Source organism: Glandiceps talaboti, chromosome 11, assembly GCF_964340395.1.
Source record: "Glandiceps talaboti chromosome 11, keGlaTala1.1, whole genome shotgun sequence".
Lineage (NCBI taxonomy): Eukaryota > Metazoa > Hemichordata > Enteropneusta > Spengelidae > Glandiceps > Glandiceps talaboti.
The window spans coordinates 20,281,591-20,302,880 of NC_135559.1; the positions used below are offsets into that span (position 1 = coordinate 20,281,591).

Below are 21,290 nucleotides of genomic sequence, written 5' to 3' on the forward strand. Positions count from 1 at the left end.
TGTACGTATGTACGTATGTACGTATGTCTGTATGTATGTATGTATGTATGTATGTATGTATGTATGTATGTATGTATGTATGTATGTATGTATGTATGTGTATGTATGTATGTATGTATGTATGTATGTATGTATGTATGTACGTATGTCTGTCTGTATGTATGTATGTATGTATGTATGTATGTATGTATGTATGTACGTATGTCTGTATGTATGTATGTATGTATGTATGTATGTATGTATGTATGTATGTATGTATGTATGTATGTATGTATGTATGTATGTATGTATGTGTATGTATGTATGTATGTATGTATGTATGTAGGTAGGTAGATAGGTAGGTAGGTAGGTAGGTAGGTAGGTAGGTAGATGGTTTAACATGAAATGCATATCAGAAATAAATGTTTAAACTATTGTCCTTTCTTTGTTCAAGAAAATTCAAACCAATTCAAAATAAAAAAAAGTCAGGAGTCACCATAAGAATTTTTTAAATGGAGGTGAAATTGATCAAAAATTAAAGTATTTCAGAATCAAATATGACTGTCAAATTTAAAAACTGTTAACGCAGTGGGAAAATAAAAGATTGTTGATTTCATTGAAAACAAGACTTGGATCTCCAAAATTACTTTATTATTGCAAAAGGACCTGAAGCAAGCTGCCATACGGCAAGGTTTGAGGAGATGTTAAGAACTTTGACATAAATTCACCCCAAGGTGCATTCTGCCTTAAACACTCACAGTTTGACCAAGATGATACATTCCCTCTTCGTAAGTGCATGGATTTAGTGACGGGAATTGAAATTCCGACAAAGTTGATCTGAACTCTCCATCCACGTTATCAGTCTTGGTTAGTGAATCAGTCAAGACAAGAATGCCATCAACATACCAGTCAATTTCATATAACTCTGTTCGATGCTCATCAAGTTCGCTCTCAAACGAACAATGGAAGGCGGGAAAATTAAGATTTCTTTCTTTATTGAGGAGTATTTCATTAATTATAATCGGACCTTTTAGGATTTTTGGATATATAGCTGTAGGTAAAATATATAGAAAATAAGGTAAACATAGCATGATCCAAAGAGCGAATTTGAACCCAAGTAGAGAGCCATCACCCGACTACATGCGGCAGGGGTTATTGCCATGATAATTCCCTTTCACTTGAACAGAGTATATCTTCCGACTTCGACAAAAAAGCCGAAAAAACAGAATGATTTTCCTAAATCGTTGTAACAACTTAGCCTGTTAGCTTATTATGGCGGATTGCTTGTTAATAAAGGCAAGACTTTTGATACATGCATTTGAAATATTTCGATGTCCTTAGTTGTTAACTTTTAGATGCCGTTCTAGTTTTGGTAACTTTTCCGAACCCCGCGATGGGATTTAATTGTAGTTACATATGCATGTATTAGCATGTCAATGTTTAGGCTGAGCTGGCCTTTTCAAACTAGCCCTTTTTAAAACGGGGTCGACTATTGTCGTGCTTTTTGCGGTGAAAACTCTACCTTGCGACACTATTTCTTTGTATATGTATATGTATATGTAGATGTTTTGGACGGCAGTCCAGTATTAATACAACTGTGATATATGTATATGTTATTTGCCAAATACCGTTCCATATCTTGCTGCTCGAGGTAATTTTTCTGGTATAACGGAGAGCCGGAGGCGAGCCGTTATACCAGAAAAATTACCTCGAGCAGCAAGATGTGGAACAGTATTTGGCAAATAACATACTTATACGTCACCTGCGACTATGAATTCATTTTTGAATGTCTAAAAATGTTGTTTCATTTAAAAATAAAATCACTTCCGCGTTATACTGTTGAGCGTAGTATCATGCACCTCTCTGATAACTGCAATGCGGTTGTTTACATGTCAGCCTTAACTTTATCATCCAATCAGAGTGCGCGTTTGCTCAGCAGTATGACGTAATGTTTACTATTTGCATATCACTCAGCGATATATTCAAACTTATAACCATCAGCTGAAAAATGAGTGTGTCTTTGTTTTGCGTATTGTATTCAATTAAATGTACATAAATGTTCGTGATATACTTTGTTGTTCTGTGGTGGTAATTTTCATATCCTTCATAAATTTAGGAATTCATGTTTACGATCGCGTGACGACCGTGCGTTCGCCGTCACTGGACTTTCACGGTTGTGTGTGGAATTTTTGACTATTTCCCTGTGACATGAAAAGTACAGTTCAAAGACTTGTTACAATGTATACAACGGTGATATTTTGTTCGATTGACCACAAATTTGGCATTGGAAATGCTGGTTATAGCTCGATCTCTAGTTGTCTGCTAGATTTGTTTACAAGGGGACGTGCAGTGATCACGTGATACAACAAGCAAAAATACGACTGTTGGTGAAAAATACGCCTGTGTATCTGCAGGGCTCTCGACTAATCAGAATGCGAGATTGGTGACAGGTGACGTATAAACACGGTTACGTTGAGCTCTCATCCAGTCAGAACGACGCATGAACGTAATACACCAATATGACAATTTATAACAGCTGATTTTTATCAATAATTAAATAATGAATTGCAACCTGTCACTTAGTCAGTATTCAGACGCTGATCATATTTTGTCATATTCCAAAAAAAAAACCTTCTGAAATATTTATTTATTTCTTACTAATTATGTACACATATATATCCCATAACATGCGATATAATAATCAGCATGTACAGTGCACATTCTCTGTTCTATACACATGATACAGAAGGCCCGCTCATCACTGAGGATTCGAACACATATAAATACTAGTATAATCAAACGTCTAGCGTCTGTACTAACCGGGAAGCGCCCCTAGTGGTTAACTAGACATCTGTTCAATTTATAAATTAGCATAATATTTACATGATCATGGTGGACAACCTAACAACATGGACGCGCAATAATGCATGTGAAGTGAATGTTGACTATCCATGGATAGTCCTGAGCTTATTCCTGAACTGAACTGAACTGAACTGAACATTCTTTACCGAGGCTATAAACCGTGTATTTATTAATGAGATACATCCATGCTATAATGGGCGTTGTGTCATCAATGAAAATGCTACCTGTCACTATCATAGTACATATACTTACAAGTACATCCTGGTGTAAATCCCGTTGGTGAATTTTCCCCAGTAGGACATCTTTCTTCGCTTCCTAACACAAGGAAAGTAATTTAAAGTGAATGAAAATTGACCAAAACTGAAAAAAGAACCGCATAATTGTACATACAAAAAGCTGTATAGCATGGGGGGGGGGGGGTATGAAATAGTGGGGTTCAGTGGGGAGGGCTGCGAATTTATTTTGGACCAAAATATTTTCTCCTTAGGCCCCCTGCCGTAAATTCAGCTCATTCCCTTTAATAGTGTGTACAATATTGCATGTGAGTAATCATATCTAACAAAATAGATTTTTCCCAAATACTCATGACACATGTTCAAATATATCCACAAATTACCATGATGAACAGATTGTATCCAATGTCTTGCATAACAGCGACCTGCGACTTGTATAATTCGTTCGATTTGCATAAGACGTTAGACAAGACAAGTCGTAGGTCGCAGTTTACAAGTCGTAGGTCGCAGAGCTGCAAGTCGCAAGTCGCAGTTATGGAAGTCGCAGGTCGCAGGTCGCGGTTATGCAAGTCGCAGATCGCAGGTAGCTGTCCTCACCGGTCTTCCATAAAAACATGATAAGATTTAAGTGAGACTGTTTTAAATTTAGGGAAATTACAAAAAGACGAAGGAACGGTATCCCGGTACTAGGTTGCTGTATCGGCAGACGAAATAGACAATTTTATCACAAAGGAAATAAACATGATGAAGTCAACCACCAACGCACGAGTCTTAAAGTGTAGATACTGAACTCAGTTAAATGTATCTGTTAGGTTGTGTGTATACTGATATCTAGTATACTACTGGTTTCGTGTCTTGGTCCTTTGAATATTTCTAGGTCAAGATATGTGATCTTTGGTGAGAGCTTTGAAACGAAAAATAAAAGTTAGATATAAATTGTGAACGTCTTTGACGAAATTGTCAGGTTCCTGTTGTATTCCAATAAAAAACATGAAAATGTCGTCTCTGAAACACGTCCAGAAATAAATAATTTAGCCGAGTTTTTCTAGGATCCTTTGTGCCAATTCATGGAAGGTGATATCTGCTATTTCGGGTGAGCAAGATGAGTCTATGCTGCATTCAGATACTTGTTTAAAGTATTCACCATTACATTCAATGGTGTTACGTTTCGATATGATGGTTTGTAGGGCTTTCATATAATTGTTTGTTTGATATTGGTGAATTTACACACAATTTACTGGTAAATGGTGAGCTTAGGGAGCGATCAGTTTTTACGGCCGGGGTAGGGCCGGTGACTTTTTGTTCATGTCGTACTTAAAAAAACAGTGACCCCCTGCAATTCAACCACAAAACAATCCACCCCCCCCCCCCTTTGACAAATAAAAAAACACAATGACCCCCCCCCCCCATCTGTTGACAAGAAACATTCTTTTTGTTCTTGCAAAAGACACTCTATTCTCAAAGCATAATACTGCACACTGCATAGTTAATTTTACATGTTACATTTTCAGTAATTTTAAGTGTATCTGGTAAATTGCTAACCAAAATCCATTGTTCCACATGTATAAAGCTCTTAAAATCCTAAAACCCTATGAGAAGTATGATTGTCTGTTCACGGACATACAAAATATTCATGTTTTAGTAACCAAAACTTCTAGGATATCTCTTAGATTGAGTGAACTATTAATATTGATTAATTCAGCTAATTATCTAGTACAATATTATAAATTAAGATAATATACTTGTAAAGGCATGTCAATAACTGTCACACATAATGATGTACTTGCATCATATAATGAATTGTTTACATCATATAAAGATATGTTCACATCATATAGTCAATGTATTGTTTTCTTTAGACTTAACACAACTGCTGCTTTCCATACATGTACACGTTTGCACTCCTCAAGGCACTTGTTTGTCCTGTTCATAATTGGCACTGACTCAAAACTCCAGCCCCCCCCCATTCATTGACCACACTGCTTATTAATTTTAACAAAATATTTTTGAAAGGTTTTGAATAATGAAATGTGATAAATGTCATTGGTTTCAAAATAGAAATTAAAAAATGTCATAAAAATGTTTTCTGTACTACAGCAGTTTCTAAACTAGATTACTAATTCAATTCACTTACTATTGGCAATGTTATCCAGTATATTGTTGGCAACATGATAGCCTTGAAAATAAATACATTCTAATACTAAGGAAATGAAATATTATGATCTGCTGACAAAATTTTACTCGCAGTATACAGTCACTCGATGTGGATACTAGATATTCCAGGGGAGATGTAAAATCTAATTTTCCTCATAACTTTGCACCGTGTCAGTACTATAGAAGTCCTGGCTACTAGATCATCATCAAACAAATCTGTGTTTATAACTTTGTTTATCAGTCATTCACATAACATATATTCTCCGAGAATCCGATTAATATCGTGTTCACCTTGGAATATATTTCTTTCTTGGTAGTTTATGGTGTAAAACAATAGCAAGAGAAAAGGGGGTTTCACATGTAGCCTGGTAACATGTATTAAACTTGGTGATGGTCACTGGTATCAGAGAAGAAGTGAAACACAAACACTGAAAAGTAATTTTTGATAAGACATGTAGTTCGTACTATAGCTATGCCAAGTAACAGTTCAATAGTTTGTACATGTATGATAAATCAACACATTAGGGGTGACATCAGCAGGTAAAAAAAACTAATTCTTTTAGTAAGGCCTCAGAACCCCTTCCCCATCCCCTTCTAACTGAATTGGTAAAATTGTTGCACACAGAACAATCAATTTTAAATCAATATGTAGTATTATGTAGTGCTATGAATACAAAGCCAGTATGTAGTGAGGAAATATAGCTCTTTTATTGGCACAATAAATGTACTTGAGTGCCATGCATAACAATTTTTTTTCCCATTTTTCAAACTGACATTTTTAGAATTGTTTGTATTGGGGTACAAAACAGATTTCATTATAAAAGACATCCTCTCACCCCACCCCACACTAAAAGAATTTAGTTTTTACCCTACATTGAACTATTGATCTCAACCATAAATCAATTTGGGGCTTCTAATGGAGATGATTGTAGTTATCATACATTAGATGCACAAAAATATATAGGAACTAGACTAACTATATACATGGACATTGAATATCCAATATCTAGACACAGGCTGGGTCAGGCACTTTCAGTCACACTGTTTGCCACATATTATTTATTATTATTTCTTATGTGTTACATGTACAGCTACACATGCAAGATTTTCTACCACAAGATGACACAATGCAACTCATGGCATGCAATAGCGAGAAGTCATTTCTAACAAATAACTGTTGCTTAAAGGTGGCCATGGTGCAGTGTTGTGACGCCATACCATATGTATTGGATGTATCAAGAGACAGAGTTTTTGTTATATTTGAATGTATATTTATAGCTATTTGTTTATGGTTTATTTTATGCACATACATTTTTTTGTTTAATAGCTCGCACAGTGCCCGCAAGCGGCAACATAGCGGCTCAATGACTAGTACGCATGCGTGTCCTATATACAATGCGATGGTTTTTTGGTGGTTTTACCCAAGGATGCATTGCGGTACAATGACTACGCATGCGCATTCTATGTATGAAGTGCAATCTCCACGCCGAGAGTGCTATCTATGATATCATCGCGAGGCAGCCACTCACAAATGAATCTACCCAACTGTGCGAGCTTATGGGGCTTTGGACTAGTTATGATATTAAATGTATGGACATTAAAGTACAGGAGCATGGCTCATGATTTTGTTTAGTTGAAAACAAGGTGACCCCCCCCTTTATTCACTTCGTAAAAATGATGACCCCCTTCTTTGATTTGCCGCCCCCCCCGGTCGTAAAAACTGTTCACTCCCTTAGAGGGATATAGACCCCCCCCCCGCCCCAATAATGCGTGGTCACCCTAAATTTTCAAATATATTTCCGTGATCAAAATATAAAGAAATAGTTGGTCTAAGTTCATGTTATCTCCAGGGCTTTCTCACTCGTACGACGTCATCTCGGACTCGTCATTCCCATGATGTCTCGCCCATCGACTCGGAGGGATACGATGAAATGAGGGGAATCATTCGTCCTCGATGACGTCGTACTCGTTCGAAATACGGAGAGTTTATATATAAACATACACACACACACACGTACCGTGACGTACGTACATACATACATACATACATACATACATACATACATACATACATACATACATACAGACAGACAGACAGACAGACAGACAGACAGACAGACAGACAGACAGACAGACATACATACATACATACATACATACATACATACATACATACATACATACATACATACATACATATACACACACACATACATACATACATACATACATACATACATACATACATACATACATACATACATGTATGTATGCACCCACACATACACACATACATACATACATACATACATACACAAAATTGGTGGCCCTAAATTGGTTTAAGGATTATCTGACAATGAGAAAGCAGAGTGTCTATCTAAATGGAACACTAAGTGAGCCATTCCCAGTTGAATATGGTGTACCTCAAGGGTCCATACTTGACCCCTTACTTTTTATTGTTTTTTATAGACAGTTTGCCAAATGTTGTTTCTAAATGTAAAATAGTTTGATATGCTGATGTTACAGCACTTTTTTTTATGCAAGTAAGGATGTCAGTGAAATTCAGCGGACACTAAACTTTGACCTAGGTAGGGTCCATACATGGCTGTCTGATAATAAACTTACCCTAAATGTAAGCAAAACTAAAAGTATGCTACTAGGCACGTCCAAACGTCTGAATTAAAGTTCATCTAAAGTCTTTACGGTACAGATAGCAGGTCAAATGTGGAGCATGTCCAGGCTTTAAATACCTTGGTGTCTGGATTGACTCCCACTTAAATTGGGAAACGCACATAACTAAGATCTGTAGCAAAATATCACAAAGGCAGGGTGTGCTTAGGAGGGTAAGACCATATCTTACATTTGATACTACAAAGATACTTTATAATGCGATGGTACTGCCACTGTTTGACTACACTGCAGTAGTGTGATCAAACAGTGGTACGACTTTGCTGACCAGACTTCAGAGGCTCCAAAATAGAGCAGCCAGGATAATCCTTCAGTGTGGGCCTAGGACCCACTCTTTCACTATGTTAGAGAGTTTAAATTGGTTGTTGTGTAATGAGCGTTTTGCTTAAAGTTTTCAGACGGCGTGCGTTTATTTTTAAGTTCTTCATAAATTAACACCTCTGTATCTTACTAAATATGTCAAGAGGTTGGATGAAGTACATAACTATTCCACTAGACAAAGATCCAATCTCAATACGCATGTGTCGAGAATTAGCAGTAATTCCGGCAAGAGAACCTCTAAATACTCTGGAGCTGTTTTATGGAACAGTCTACCAACATATATAAAGCAGTGCAAAACAATTCATACTTTTAGAAATACATACATAAATCATATTATGTCAGAGAGGATGACTTCCAGTATGGTGTAACTGGATGGTGGTGCAAATTTATCTATTGATATTGTTGCTTTTTCATCTTGTCTTGTTAAACGTTGCTTTCGAATAGTTTGTAATCTCTTTTTGTGTGGTATTTCATGTTTTTTGGTGTGTGGTAATAGGGCCCAGGTGGAGATCAGCTTCTGTTGTTTCCTGGCTACCCTGTTCTTATATTTTACTACTACTACTACTACTACTACTACTACTACTACTACTACTACTACTACTACTACTACTACTACTACTACTACTACTACAACAACTACTACTACTACTACTACTACTACTACTACTACTACTACTACTACTACTACAACTACTACTACTACTACTACTACTACTACTACTACTAATACTACTACTACTACTACTACTACTACTACAACTACTACTACTACTACTACTACTAATACTACTACTACTACAACACATACACACATACACATACATACACACATACATACATACATACATACATACATACATACACACACACACACACACACACACACACACACACACATATATATTTTCTGTCTTGTGCGTACACATACCTGCACAGTAAGCCATTGCACAATTGTCTACACTTATGAGTTTGTAAACATAGAATCCATCACATTTCTTGACATCAATGGTCCAGCTGAGACCACTAAAGTCTTCGCGAACTGTCCGTTCTTCTATGACATCAGATTCTGGATGGTTTCCAATCATATATATGGGTACATGCGTACCACAGGTGTATTCATCCGGGATATTTTCATCCGTAGCCAATCGTCCACCGGCAGCGCTGACAAACCGATACCATTGGTAGAGCAGATTATCATCACAAAGCAGATACGAATAACCCAATGAACGGTCAGTCTTATGGGCAGTACTCCGGATTACCTCGTCTATTTCGACATAATTGAAGCAAGGATCTGGTTCTTGTCCTGCAACTGTGTGAAATTAATAAATTTGTCATGGTGTCATCTATAGCAAAAATGATACAGTATTGGTGGTGATTTAGCTAAACACTTTTTTACTTAAAACGACTCCCCAGACTAGGTGGCAAAGGCCAAATTACCCCCAGCCACTTGAAACCGCGATTTCCAGGGTGATAAACACTCATTCCATTTGACAAAATGATACTCTTTTTTACGAAATATCAATAATACTTTTAGTACAATCTGCCTTTCCCTTGTTTGAAATCTGGGATTTATGATGACTATCTAAACTGAAAGTATCTCTTAGGGACCAGTCAGTTTCTCCAGCCTGGGGGAGAGGGGAGGGGCGGTGGATTTCGCCATCTCGCCGACAAAAAGTCAATGGCCCCTCTCTGTAAAATCGAAAACAGGTTGACCCCCATCACTTAATTCTAAAACATGATGCCCCCCCCCCCCCCATATACCATATTCGCATAACATGTATTTTTTATCTTGACTCAATGTGGACTGCTTGACTGTCTCACAAATACTTTACAAGATCCTGGGATAGCTCTATCACATAATTATTGACAACACAGGGTAAATATATTCAAAATGGAGTTTAATAGCATCTAGACATGAAAGATAGAGGTAAAGCTTGAGAAGGGAATATGTACACCTCTCATTGGGAGGGGGTCCTAGGGGGTCTCCCCTAGAAGTCCTTGAGCTTTTTTACTCCTAATAGGTAATTTTGAGACTATTCTGACACTTTCAGGCAATAATTTTCAAGCTTTACAAGACAGTACCATCAAGTATCAGAAACTATCATTTATAACTTACATACTTACATAGAGTTTAAATATGTTCCTAATTATTATAGTAAAGGTCAGCGCATCTGATGGCAGTATCATAGGTAAGGGAGATTTGGAGTTTTAAGACAATTTTAGACTATCTTGGCAAACATTTCATATCTTTAAAAGACAATATCATCTCAAATTAGCATAAGGTGAGAAAAGTTTAATACCATTATGACTCTGTATTTACATAATATTCCCACAATTGTTCTTGATTTTCCAAGAACATACGAGTGGCCTAACAAGCACAATTTACACCAGGGGAACCTGGGTAGACCAAATATTTTCGCAGTCCCTTTAAGCTTTGTGCTCACAAAAATGATTCATGGCTTTCCAAAATGAACCCAGGAATTTTCGTTTGACCCCTCCTTTAAGCGGCAAGATTTTAATGTGTAATCATGCAACCCCCCCCCCCCCCCAACCTCCCGCATGCTGGAGATGTGCAATTGTATGGTACACTACATTAAAATGACAATGGCAATCGACTTAACTTCAGCATACATATATATGTGGCAATAAGAGATTTCGAATTCTGCGCATTGTGTGCCCTCAACGACAAATGTCTGTTCGAAATATGGTTGTAGGCTTCAGCACAAATCCGAACGCCTGCAAATGGCGCCCTCCTGGAAACGTAAAGTTAATCACGTAAATACCCTCGAAATGTTTGCTTTTCAAAGAGAACTAAGTGTGGTAGGGCACTGTGGGTAGGTAGGGTGAGTTGTAAGATTGTTCAAAGTTGAGGAATTTTCTCAAATAACAGGATTTCCGATCGTACCGCGTGATCTAGTCCTGCTTGGATACCCCAATACGTAAGCCGTCCCTTCCTTCTCCAGCGATTTCTATCGTCAAGAGATAAAATGTTCGAGCGATTGCTAATAATGTGATAGCTGGGTATGTAATTCTTTTGTAATTGGTGCCTCGGACCACTAAAGGTTGAGGGCGCTGCGTAGTTGCTGGCAGCAAAAAATTTTCAGCTCTCTGCATTATTTCTATTATCCCAAATCATCTGGTGTTGCAGTCTGTTTCGCATTGTTATTTGTTCAGCATATCATTTTTAATGGTATTGGCTGTGCTTGCAGTAGTTTATTTGGCTGATAAATCAACGTCCTTGAACTTCATAGGATTTCTAAATTTTACCTGTACCTGAGACTACCTGTGTTGTTTGCGGCCATCTTGGACAACAATGGGTACTTCTGCATATACAAAACAACACTTCGCTAGTCTAACTCTCGCCCTTATTGTGCTATCAATCCATCGATACAACATCAACATCACTACAAGGAACCAACAATTTCACAATCCTCCTTTCCAATATTCGGGTACTTGGACTACTTTAATGACTGATCATAATCATAACAACGTCGGAGTGTCAACTCTCTGGGTGAGTTTATTCCATTCTCTGGATAAATCAAGTCAGTTCACCAAGAGTATTATGTCGACAAATCCAAATTCAAAGAAACACTTTTTGCTACTTCTAATATTAGCAAATGATGTAAACCTAAATCCTGGACCATCACCAAATCACAGCAATTCAACGATCACAGACCAATGTATGTATTGCCATCTGGAAACCAAGTTAGAGGATGATGCATTGGAATGTGAAGAGTGTTTTCAGTGGGTGCATAAGAACTGTATTGGTATGAGTGACAACATTTTTAATTGTCATGCAAAGCATCTCTCATATACTTGGATTTGTTGCACCTGTGGTTTACCAAACTTTTCAAACTCCCTTTTCTCTATCTCTGATCTTGATATATCAAATTCGTTCGATGTCCTGTCTTCACATGATGAGACTGACAACACCTCTCAATATATGCCACCATTAATGTCATCAAGTCCTCATGGACCAGCTCTAAACAAGTGTAAAAGGAAAACATCTGCCAGTACCAACAGGAGTCATAAGCAAGACAATAGGCATCATAAACAAACAAGTAAATGCCCAACACCTAAATCACTGAAGTTTCTGAATCTGAATTGCCAGAGTGTAAGGGCAAAATTACCTAATTTCTTATCACTCATTGATTCAGAAAAACCAGACATCATTATAGGAACTGAATCATGGCTCAACAAGAATATAACAAATGGAGAAATATTTCCAGACGGCTACCAAGCATTCAGGAGGGACCGTGTCCATGACACACATGGAGGTGTGTTTATCGCGACCAGTAATACATTAATTGCTACAGAGAGACCAGATTTAGCAACTGATTGTGAGATTATCTGGGTTACTATTCAGCTAAAGGGACTAAAACCATTATATATTGGTGCATTTTACAGACCTCCATCAACTGATTCTACTTATATCACTGAACTACAGAAATCACTTGGAAAAATACCTGCTCATGCCCATGTATGGCTGCTAGGAGATTTTAATCTACCAGATATCAATTGGAACACGAACTGCTTTAAATCTGGAGGTAGACATGCACACACCAGTAAACTCTTACTTGATATCTCACAAGAGTTCAACCTTCACCAAGTAGTAACTGAACCAACCAGAGATAATAACATACTAGACCTAGCTTTCACATCTAACACTTCTCTTGTCAATAGTGTTCAGGTTAAAGCTGGTATCAGTGATCACGATATTGTCATTATACATGACCATCTACGTCCTATCAAATTTAAACCAAAACCTCGTAAAATCTATCTCTACAAGAAAGGAAATATGAACATGATTTCAGATGACCTTATAAGTTTAAATGATAAATTAACCACAGAAGTTATTAATGATTCCAATATAGATGACCTGTGGGGTATGTTTAAGTCTACACTACTAGATTCTATGGATCGCAATATACCTAGTAAGATGTCGTCTACTAGGTTTTCATTACCATGGGTTAATCACAAAATTAGAAGACAGATACGCATGAAACAGAAAATATACAATAAGGCAAGAGCATCTGGTAATTATCATGATAAAGATAGTTTCAAGAAATTCCGTCGCCAAGTAGACAGAAACATCCGAAAGGAATATCGTCGCCATGTCAAAGAAGACATCTGTGGGAGTCTTGAGTCAAACAATACCAAACCATTTTGGAAATTCATTAAATCGAAAAGACAACAAACATTTGGTACAGCGCCCCTTACGGGGAAAGATGGTAAACTCGCGCAATCAGCTTCTGAGAAGGCTGCAGTTCTCAACAACCAGTTTACATCAGTTTTCACTGTTGAAGATACATCTAATCTTCCACTTCTGGACAAAAGTGATACTCCCAACATCCACAATATTACAGTCAATACTGAAGGCATTTTGAAACTGTTATCGTCTATCAAAGTCAACAAAGCTACAGGACCTGATCACATTCCGGCAAGAATTCTCAGCGAATGTCGTCATGCTATTGCACCAATCTTTACTAAACTTTTCCAGAAATCCATTGATACAGGTTTACTCCCTTCAGACTGGAGAGAAGCATTTATCTCACCAATCTATAAGAAGGGAGACAAATCAAATCCAGCTAATTATAGACCCGTTTCATTAACGTCAATATCATGCAAACTACTAGAACATATAGTTCACCACCACATAATGAACCATCTTGATCAGTTCAACCTACTCAGTGATCTACAACATGGTTTCAGGAGAGGTAGATCATGTGAATCTCAGCTTGCACTAACAGTAGATGATTTAGCAAGAACACTGAATAGTCAGGGTCAGACAGACATGGTAATAATGGACTTTAGCAAGGCATTTGATACAGTTCCACATCAACGACTACTACATAAACTACACCAAATGGGAATTACAGGTTCTATTCACTCATGGATTAACAACTTTTTGACTCAACGTTTTCAAAAAGTAGTACTTGAAGGCTCCCAGTCTACCAGTTCACCAGTTACATCAGGAGTTCCGCAAGGAACTGTACTTGGACCACTACTTTTCCTGATATACATCAACGACCTACCATCAGCTGTCAAATCACATGTGCGCTTGTTTGCAGATGACTGTATCTTATACCGACATATAAAATCAGTGAAAGATTGTGAAATCTTGCAAGAAGACATCAACAAATTAACCAAATGGGAAAAGGACTGGCAAATGGGATTCAATACAGCAAAGTGTTTTGTCATGAATATCACTCACAAAAGAAATCAGTTGCAACATAATTATAAAATGGGAGACAATATTCTCAGAATTGTAAAGCAGCACTCCTACTTGGGCATTGAACTGTCACATGACCTGGAATGGAAGCACCACATATCAAATATCACATCTAAAGCATCAAGGATCCTAGGACTACTACAGAGACATCTACATGACTGTCCTCCCAGTACCAAACAAACTGCATATATGTCCCTTGTACGACCGCGTTTGGAGTATTGTGCAAGTATATGGGACCCTTACACCAAAGTTGGCAAAAATGCTGTTGAAAAAATTCAACGCAAAGCAGCTCGATTTGTCACCGGAAACTACAAGAGGGAGGCCAGTGTATCCGATATGCTACGGAAGCTCCAATGGCAATGCCTTGAAAATCGCAGAGCAGTTAGCAGACTAACTTTCCTATACAAAGCTACAAAAAATCTAGTTGCTTTTCAAGATGATAAACTACCAGAATCATCATCACGTTCTACTAGGGGAAGTGTACCTGGTTCTTCTTTCATATCGATCATCGCTAAGAAAAACTGTTACAAATATTCACTTATTCCTCGGACAATTCCAGAATGGAATCTCTTACCATTATCCATTCAACAAGCAAAGACAATAGACAGTTTCAAATCTGCCCTCTCCAGCATTGATATCACCGATCTCATAGATCGTGCTCACCTGAACACGGGTGAGATCTAAAGGACGCCGCCAGCGTTACGCCTGTGTGATGATAATCCTTTTTAGGATGTTTACACAGTATAGAAGTAGAAGTAGAAGTAGAAGTAATGAACTTTAGTGGTCTGAGTTGGTGCGAAAGCATTTTGCTGACGCACGAAATAGGCGGGTTACATAATTGATTTTCGCAGGACCGTGTTTAGCGAAACGCGTGCACCGTACCGACTGCAAGGAGGACCACGCGTGATCAAGATGTGACTCAGTGTAAAGTTGCAAATGCTAGCCTGTGTTGGTTGGCGACATCGCGTAAAGTGAACGTTCGGAGTGTAGTAAAATTTATTTAAGGATTGCTGATGGTATGGTGTGTTCATGTATTCAATCATAGGGTTCGCACGGTCCTGGAAAACCCTGGAATTTCAAACCCTCCCTGGAAACCCCTAGGAAAACCCAGGAAAACGATCACGATCGATTGATTGATTGACGATCTACATTTCTGTCTGTGGTTGAGTCACCTAGATGCAGTACTGCACTGTAGCGGTTTTGCTCCGTCGCGTCGCCCTCGGTCCTCCGCTGATTTTCTTTGCAAACCCCACAATAAAATAAAAAGCAAAACAAAAAAATATTGAGTCACATATAAAAAAGAATACAAAAAGTATTGTAAATAAAAAAAAACTATAATTATTGCAGCTACGAGCTACCCATTCATATGATTCACTACACTCGTAAATGTGAAATGGCGAAATTATTTTCAGTCTTTCGCCATGGTGGTGAATACAAATTCGTGCTAATCTAGACAGTCAAATGATCATTCCTATGGCAAGCATTCAGGCCAAAAGTAGTATTCTTATTTTAGCTATAGTATTTTATAGTTTTCAGAGTTACAAACTAATTTTAACCATGTTTTAACCATTTATGCGTAGTTTTTCGATGGAATCCAGACTTATATTACATGTTAACATTATTTAATTCAAACAAGTTTTCATTTACTTGAGATTATTGTTCTTTTACAGGCTTTATTCTGATTTATTGTTTGTCAAGGACTATATATAATTGAAAGGATATATATATATATATATATATATATATATATATATATATAGTTTTGGTAGTACTGGAACTCTTTCCTGGTTGTAACTCGGAGTTTCACGCATTGTGCGATCATCAGACAACTAGAAATTTTTGTTACCATGGTAATAAAATGTAATCGCGATCTTGGCCAAATTGCATGAGTTATACAGTAATCATGTTTCTGAAAAGGCCGGATCCAAACCCATGGTTACCATGGAGACCAAAGTTGTGTAATAATATGAAATTCGCTCATTTATTAGTCAAGGCAAGGTATAGTTCTATAAAGAAAAATATAACTTCCCGTCATTATTAATTTTGATCATTTTATTTCAGTTTGTGAAATATTTATATTCACATAGAAATGCCTTCATGAATATCACATAGCTTCTACCAAAAGAATGGAACATCTTTATTTTTCAAACTATTAGCTACCCCCCTCCGACCCCTACCCCTCCACCAGCCACACATAAGTTCCGGGCCTCTCGTCATCAAAACATTTCAAGCCCCATCCTTCTCCGTTAACCCCAACTCCCGCACTCTACCACCGTAAATTCTGACCTCAGTTTAGGAAATCGGTTAAAACGTCTGCAGATCTGTAGTCGTAACTTAAGATAGAAACTTGTTCAATTCTCAAGACACAGCAAGTTATACAAACACAAGAGTCTTTTAAGTAATTATTGCTCACCAAGTGTCAATTTTATTCATTTCATTTGCTGGATACCTTTCAAGATCGATACAACTAGTGCTGCAAAACTTCTCGTTCAACCCTGAAAGTCCTCACATCGGGTTCTAGATAGTCTAGATTATATTGTAAATCTATAAAACAGGATATTGGATTGTGTTTAAGGTTAATATTATATATTTTTTTAACTATCAATCAGCTGTATTAAGGCTAAATTTCATTCTATCTTTTCTTGAGTAACATTTGGCTTTTTAAAGCGTATACGTACACGCCCTTCCCTCAGTCAAACACGCGCGCGCACACAGTGTTTGAAGAGAGAAATACTTTTTAGCGAGTTATTCTGACAAGTGGATATTTACTGCCATAATTAAATGTGTAAAAACTGTGTAAAATGTGACACACAAAAACCATTCAAACCCTTCAAAATTGCGTTTTCTAACTTAAGTAATAAAGATTTTCAAATGGATTATGTCAAAGAAAAAAGAAATGGAATGCACATAATCGTTTGTAATAATGGGAAAGAAAAGTACATTCGAACAGCTACAGATGGTACAGTGTTTTTTGTTACGGGTGGTTGTGTAGTATTCAGTCTATTGCAAGATTTCCCATCTGGGGCCAGTGTGTAGTTTTCATTGCATTCACAGTAGTAGGCGCCCTCTGTGTTGACACAAATCTGTGTACAATCATCAGACATTGTAGCACATTCATCATGATCTGAAATGAAATGTTCAACACAAGTTTTACATGGTTACATTTTATCAAGATTTCATAAATATAATCCAATTCTTTATAAATGTTTGGATGCCAGCTTGTCTAAATTTATTAAATAATGTAGTACATTTTTCACGGGTCAGGATATCTCCATAAGGTCAAAGGTAATTTCTATCAAATCTGTCTGTCTGTCTGTCTGTCTGTCTGCCTGCCTGCCTGCCTGCATCTCTGCCTGCATCTCTCTCTCTCTCTCTCTCTCTCTCTCTCTCTCTCTCTCTCTCTCTCTCTCTCTCTCTCTCTCTCTCTCTCTCTCTCTCTCTCTCCCTCCCTCCCTCCCTCACTCCCTCCCTCCCTCTCTCTCTCTCTCTCTCTCTCTCTCTCTTCTCTCTCTCTCTCTCTCTCTCTCTCTCTCTCTCTCTCTCTCTCTCTCTCTCTCTCTCTCTCTCTCTCTCTCTCTCTCTCTCTCTCTTGCTCATAGACAAACTGTCTTGCATTATATTTAAATTTACGTAAACACTATATAATCAGACTGGCTGCAATAACAGTTTTAACAATCGAACTCACCGATACAGCCAGGTGTAAAATTCATATTCGGAGATATAAAACCATCTGGGCATTCAAGTTCAGTACCTTTTAGAGAAACAGAAACATGTTCATCCTAAGATATTTTTAGTTGAAATCATATTTTGTTTACCATATTGTGACATTTATAACGTTTCATTGTCATATGATTATCATATCAGTAATGCATGGTTGATATCCCTTGAAAGCATCATATCCATAACTATGTATCTACCAAATAACAATAAAAAATCAAATTGAAGAAACTAATAAAACGCAAAGTAGTTATTTCGTGATGTTTTGCCAACAACAATTAAAATCAAATTTATCGCCGATTTGTGAATTGTGTCGTTTTTGAAAAGTCATCCAATGCACGTTCTGGTCTTTACTACACATGGATACATGTACTTTAAGTCATACCTTACCTGCGCAATAGGCCTGATCACAGCCATCCGTCCTCGTTAAGTTATAAACGTAGTACGATGTACAGTTTTTTATTTGAATTGCGTAGCTGTTAAAACAGGCTGTATTTAAAAAATTGGCACACACATATCTGTCAACGATTCCGTCATCAACGGAGGGATGGGTTCCATTCAGATATAGATGTACATGTGTACCACAACTATAAGCGGGTAGATCATTACGAGTAGTTAACTCTCCTCCAGCACCACTAGTAAATCTATACCAGTCGTTGAACAGGTGGAGGTCACACAGCAAGTCATCATACGGTGCCGATACTTTATACGCCGTACTTCGTTTGGGTTCGTTAATTGCTATGTATTCAGTGCAAGGATCGGAATTTACATACACTGTTAATACAACTGCAAAAAAGGAAATTAAGAATGATACGTATCACTACGAAGATTTCTGTGAAATTAATTGAGATTATTCATAGACTAAAAGAAACCAAGAAACCACACGCGGAAAAATAGCGAAAAATTGAAAAAAAAAAAGGTTAACTGTAAAATCTTCACATTCAGACAGTGTTGCGTCATTTAGGCAATAACATATACATGTAGGTTAATTTTTTTTTGAAGTACGACATTTTTAAAAAGAGATTTTAATAAACATGTATTTTGCATTTATTTTGTTTTTGGGCTCATCTTGAACAAGAGTCCGGACGAAACGAAATACACTGAGTAAACGGGTGTAGCCATATCTAGTCCGGATGTCAACATCGTCTCTATACCACGTGAGTGGAGGTGTTAATCGTAATGATACCGTATTTGGACTAGACTAACACTAGACTATCATACCCTGATCATACCCCAACGTGCGAGCCACGTTCGACGGTGCTTTTGCAAGATAGTTAACGTTGGGTGTTATTTTACCAGACCCAGTTTAAAGTGGCCATATGGACAGCAAATGGTATTTATTTTGGATTTTTTTAATTTTCAAAATAACTCTACTATATCAGTATGAAACATATACCAAGTTTGTAATTAGTATTGTTTTTGCAATTGATTGCTTCACGTAGATTTTTCAATTTGGTAGATATGGTGAAGTTGTCTTAGAGATTAAACGACCACTGTAAACACTCATTTGTCATACGTATGACCACTTTAAGTTATGGAATGTTTACAAAGAAATCCGATTTATTTGTCGGGGTGGGGTAGGATACCTGTCACGGGAACAATAGAGCGTAACCCCGCTACACTACTGGTCTGGTTAATATCTGCCGCTTTTCAACGATTTTTGAGCGTATTTGTCAATATTTTCTCAGGATATGTACCAAATTTATTGTGAAGCTATAAACCGTCATGTCAAACTGCCTAAATAATAACAAAAACGTCCGGTTGTGGAATTATGTTCGTGTGAAGGCAGCAGGTCACGTGTGACTACTTCCCCAAAGCATTTGACAAACGGTATTTTCCGATGGTTTACTTTTCAGAAAATTAAATCATGATGTATTTGTGTTTGACGACGTCGAATGGCGTAGACCGTCTCAATTTCAAGATATGCGTGGTCCACGCATATCAAATGTACACCATCGATCATACACAACATGCTGTTGACCGGTCTTAACTGCCCGTTCTTCATTGTATTTTTCCTATCAATATTGTTATACATAACGTCCCTGACTCGCCTGTTATCGTTAAGTGGCAGCTCTCGTATTCTATGAATGCAGTCGTGAATGTGCCCACATTTTGTTCAATGATCAGTGAATGTCTCAGATCTTGTCAGCGACATGTTATTCCTTACAATCAGTGAGAGTATATTCCCAGCAGACTCTAGATCTGCCTGGGGGTTATGCGCGAAAGCAGTGACCCACGTGCACCCCTAAGGGAGCCTTTATTATTTACAAGGGGACGGCCGGAGGAAATCACACAGGGTCTGTTAAGTAAAACATGACACCCCCCCATTCTCCATTTGTAAAAAGTGACCCTCCCCTTTGTCCCATTTTGTAAAACATGACACTCCCCATGACAATTGCATAACTGAACGTTAATCAATATTCCCATTATATGTATACATACAAATTAAATGATTTTGACTCTGTATTAGAAAGCAATATTTGTACATATAAAGTGACAGACAGTAAAAGACTGGCTAGTTACCTTTCTCTTATAATCATACACAATCTAGTTAGTATCTAAAATGTGCTTTCCATGTAGTGCATACTCATTGTCATCATCATCATCATCATCATCATCATCACGGTCATCTTAAGTATTGCCTTGACCAGTGTCACTCTAATCTGACTCACTGGTACTACTTGAGTCAGTACATGTATCACTGTCCGTGTTCGCTATGACATTCAAAACTAAATCATCATCATCATCATCATCAGCATCAGCATCATCACTACCACCACCACCACCACCACCACCACCACCACCACCATCATCATCATCATCATCATCATCATCACTGCTACCATCACCATCATATTTTAACAACAACATTCACATACAGTGTGAGTGATAAGGTGAGATGATATGGGTACACTCAACAAAATGCATCGTTTTATTAAACAATTTTCTTACAATATATGTATTTAAATTTTTGTATTTTGCATGTAAAGTACTCATAAAAATAAATGTTGAGTGTTCATCTCACTTTTACATCTCAAAACACACAAAACAAATTTACAATAATTGAATCTTCAATTTGGTCACAAAACTACGGATTGTAAAAT

At 37.4% G+C, this 21,290-nt stretch overlaps 1 protein-coding gene across 1 annotated transcript in view; it reads right to left on the reverse strand.

Moving 5' to 3' along the window:
* The window catches only part of LOC144442139 (von Willebrand factor D and EGF domain-containing protein-like), a 29,302-nt gene extending 17,763 nt beyond the window's left edge, over positions 1–11,539 (reverse strand). Inside the window, exons 1-4 of the mRNA XM_078131407.1 lie at positions 11,521–11,539; positions 9,166–9,546; positions 3,094–3,156; positions 738–1,030 (exon numbers count right to left, since the gene is read on the reverse strand). Coding sequence (XP_077987533.1) covers positions 738–1,030; positions 3,094–3,156; positions 9,166–9,546; positions 11,521–11,539 — 756 coding nt within the window. The remainder of the gene's footprint in view (positions 1–737; positions 1,031–3,093; positions 3,157–9,165; positions 9,547–11,520) is intronic.
* Positions 11,540–21,290: the final 9,751 nt, after the last annotated feature.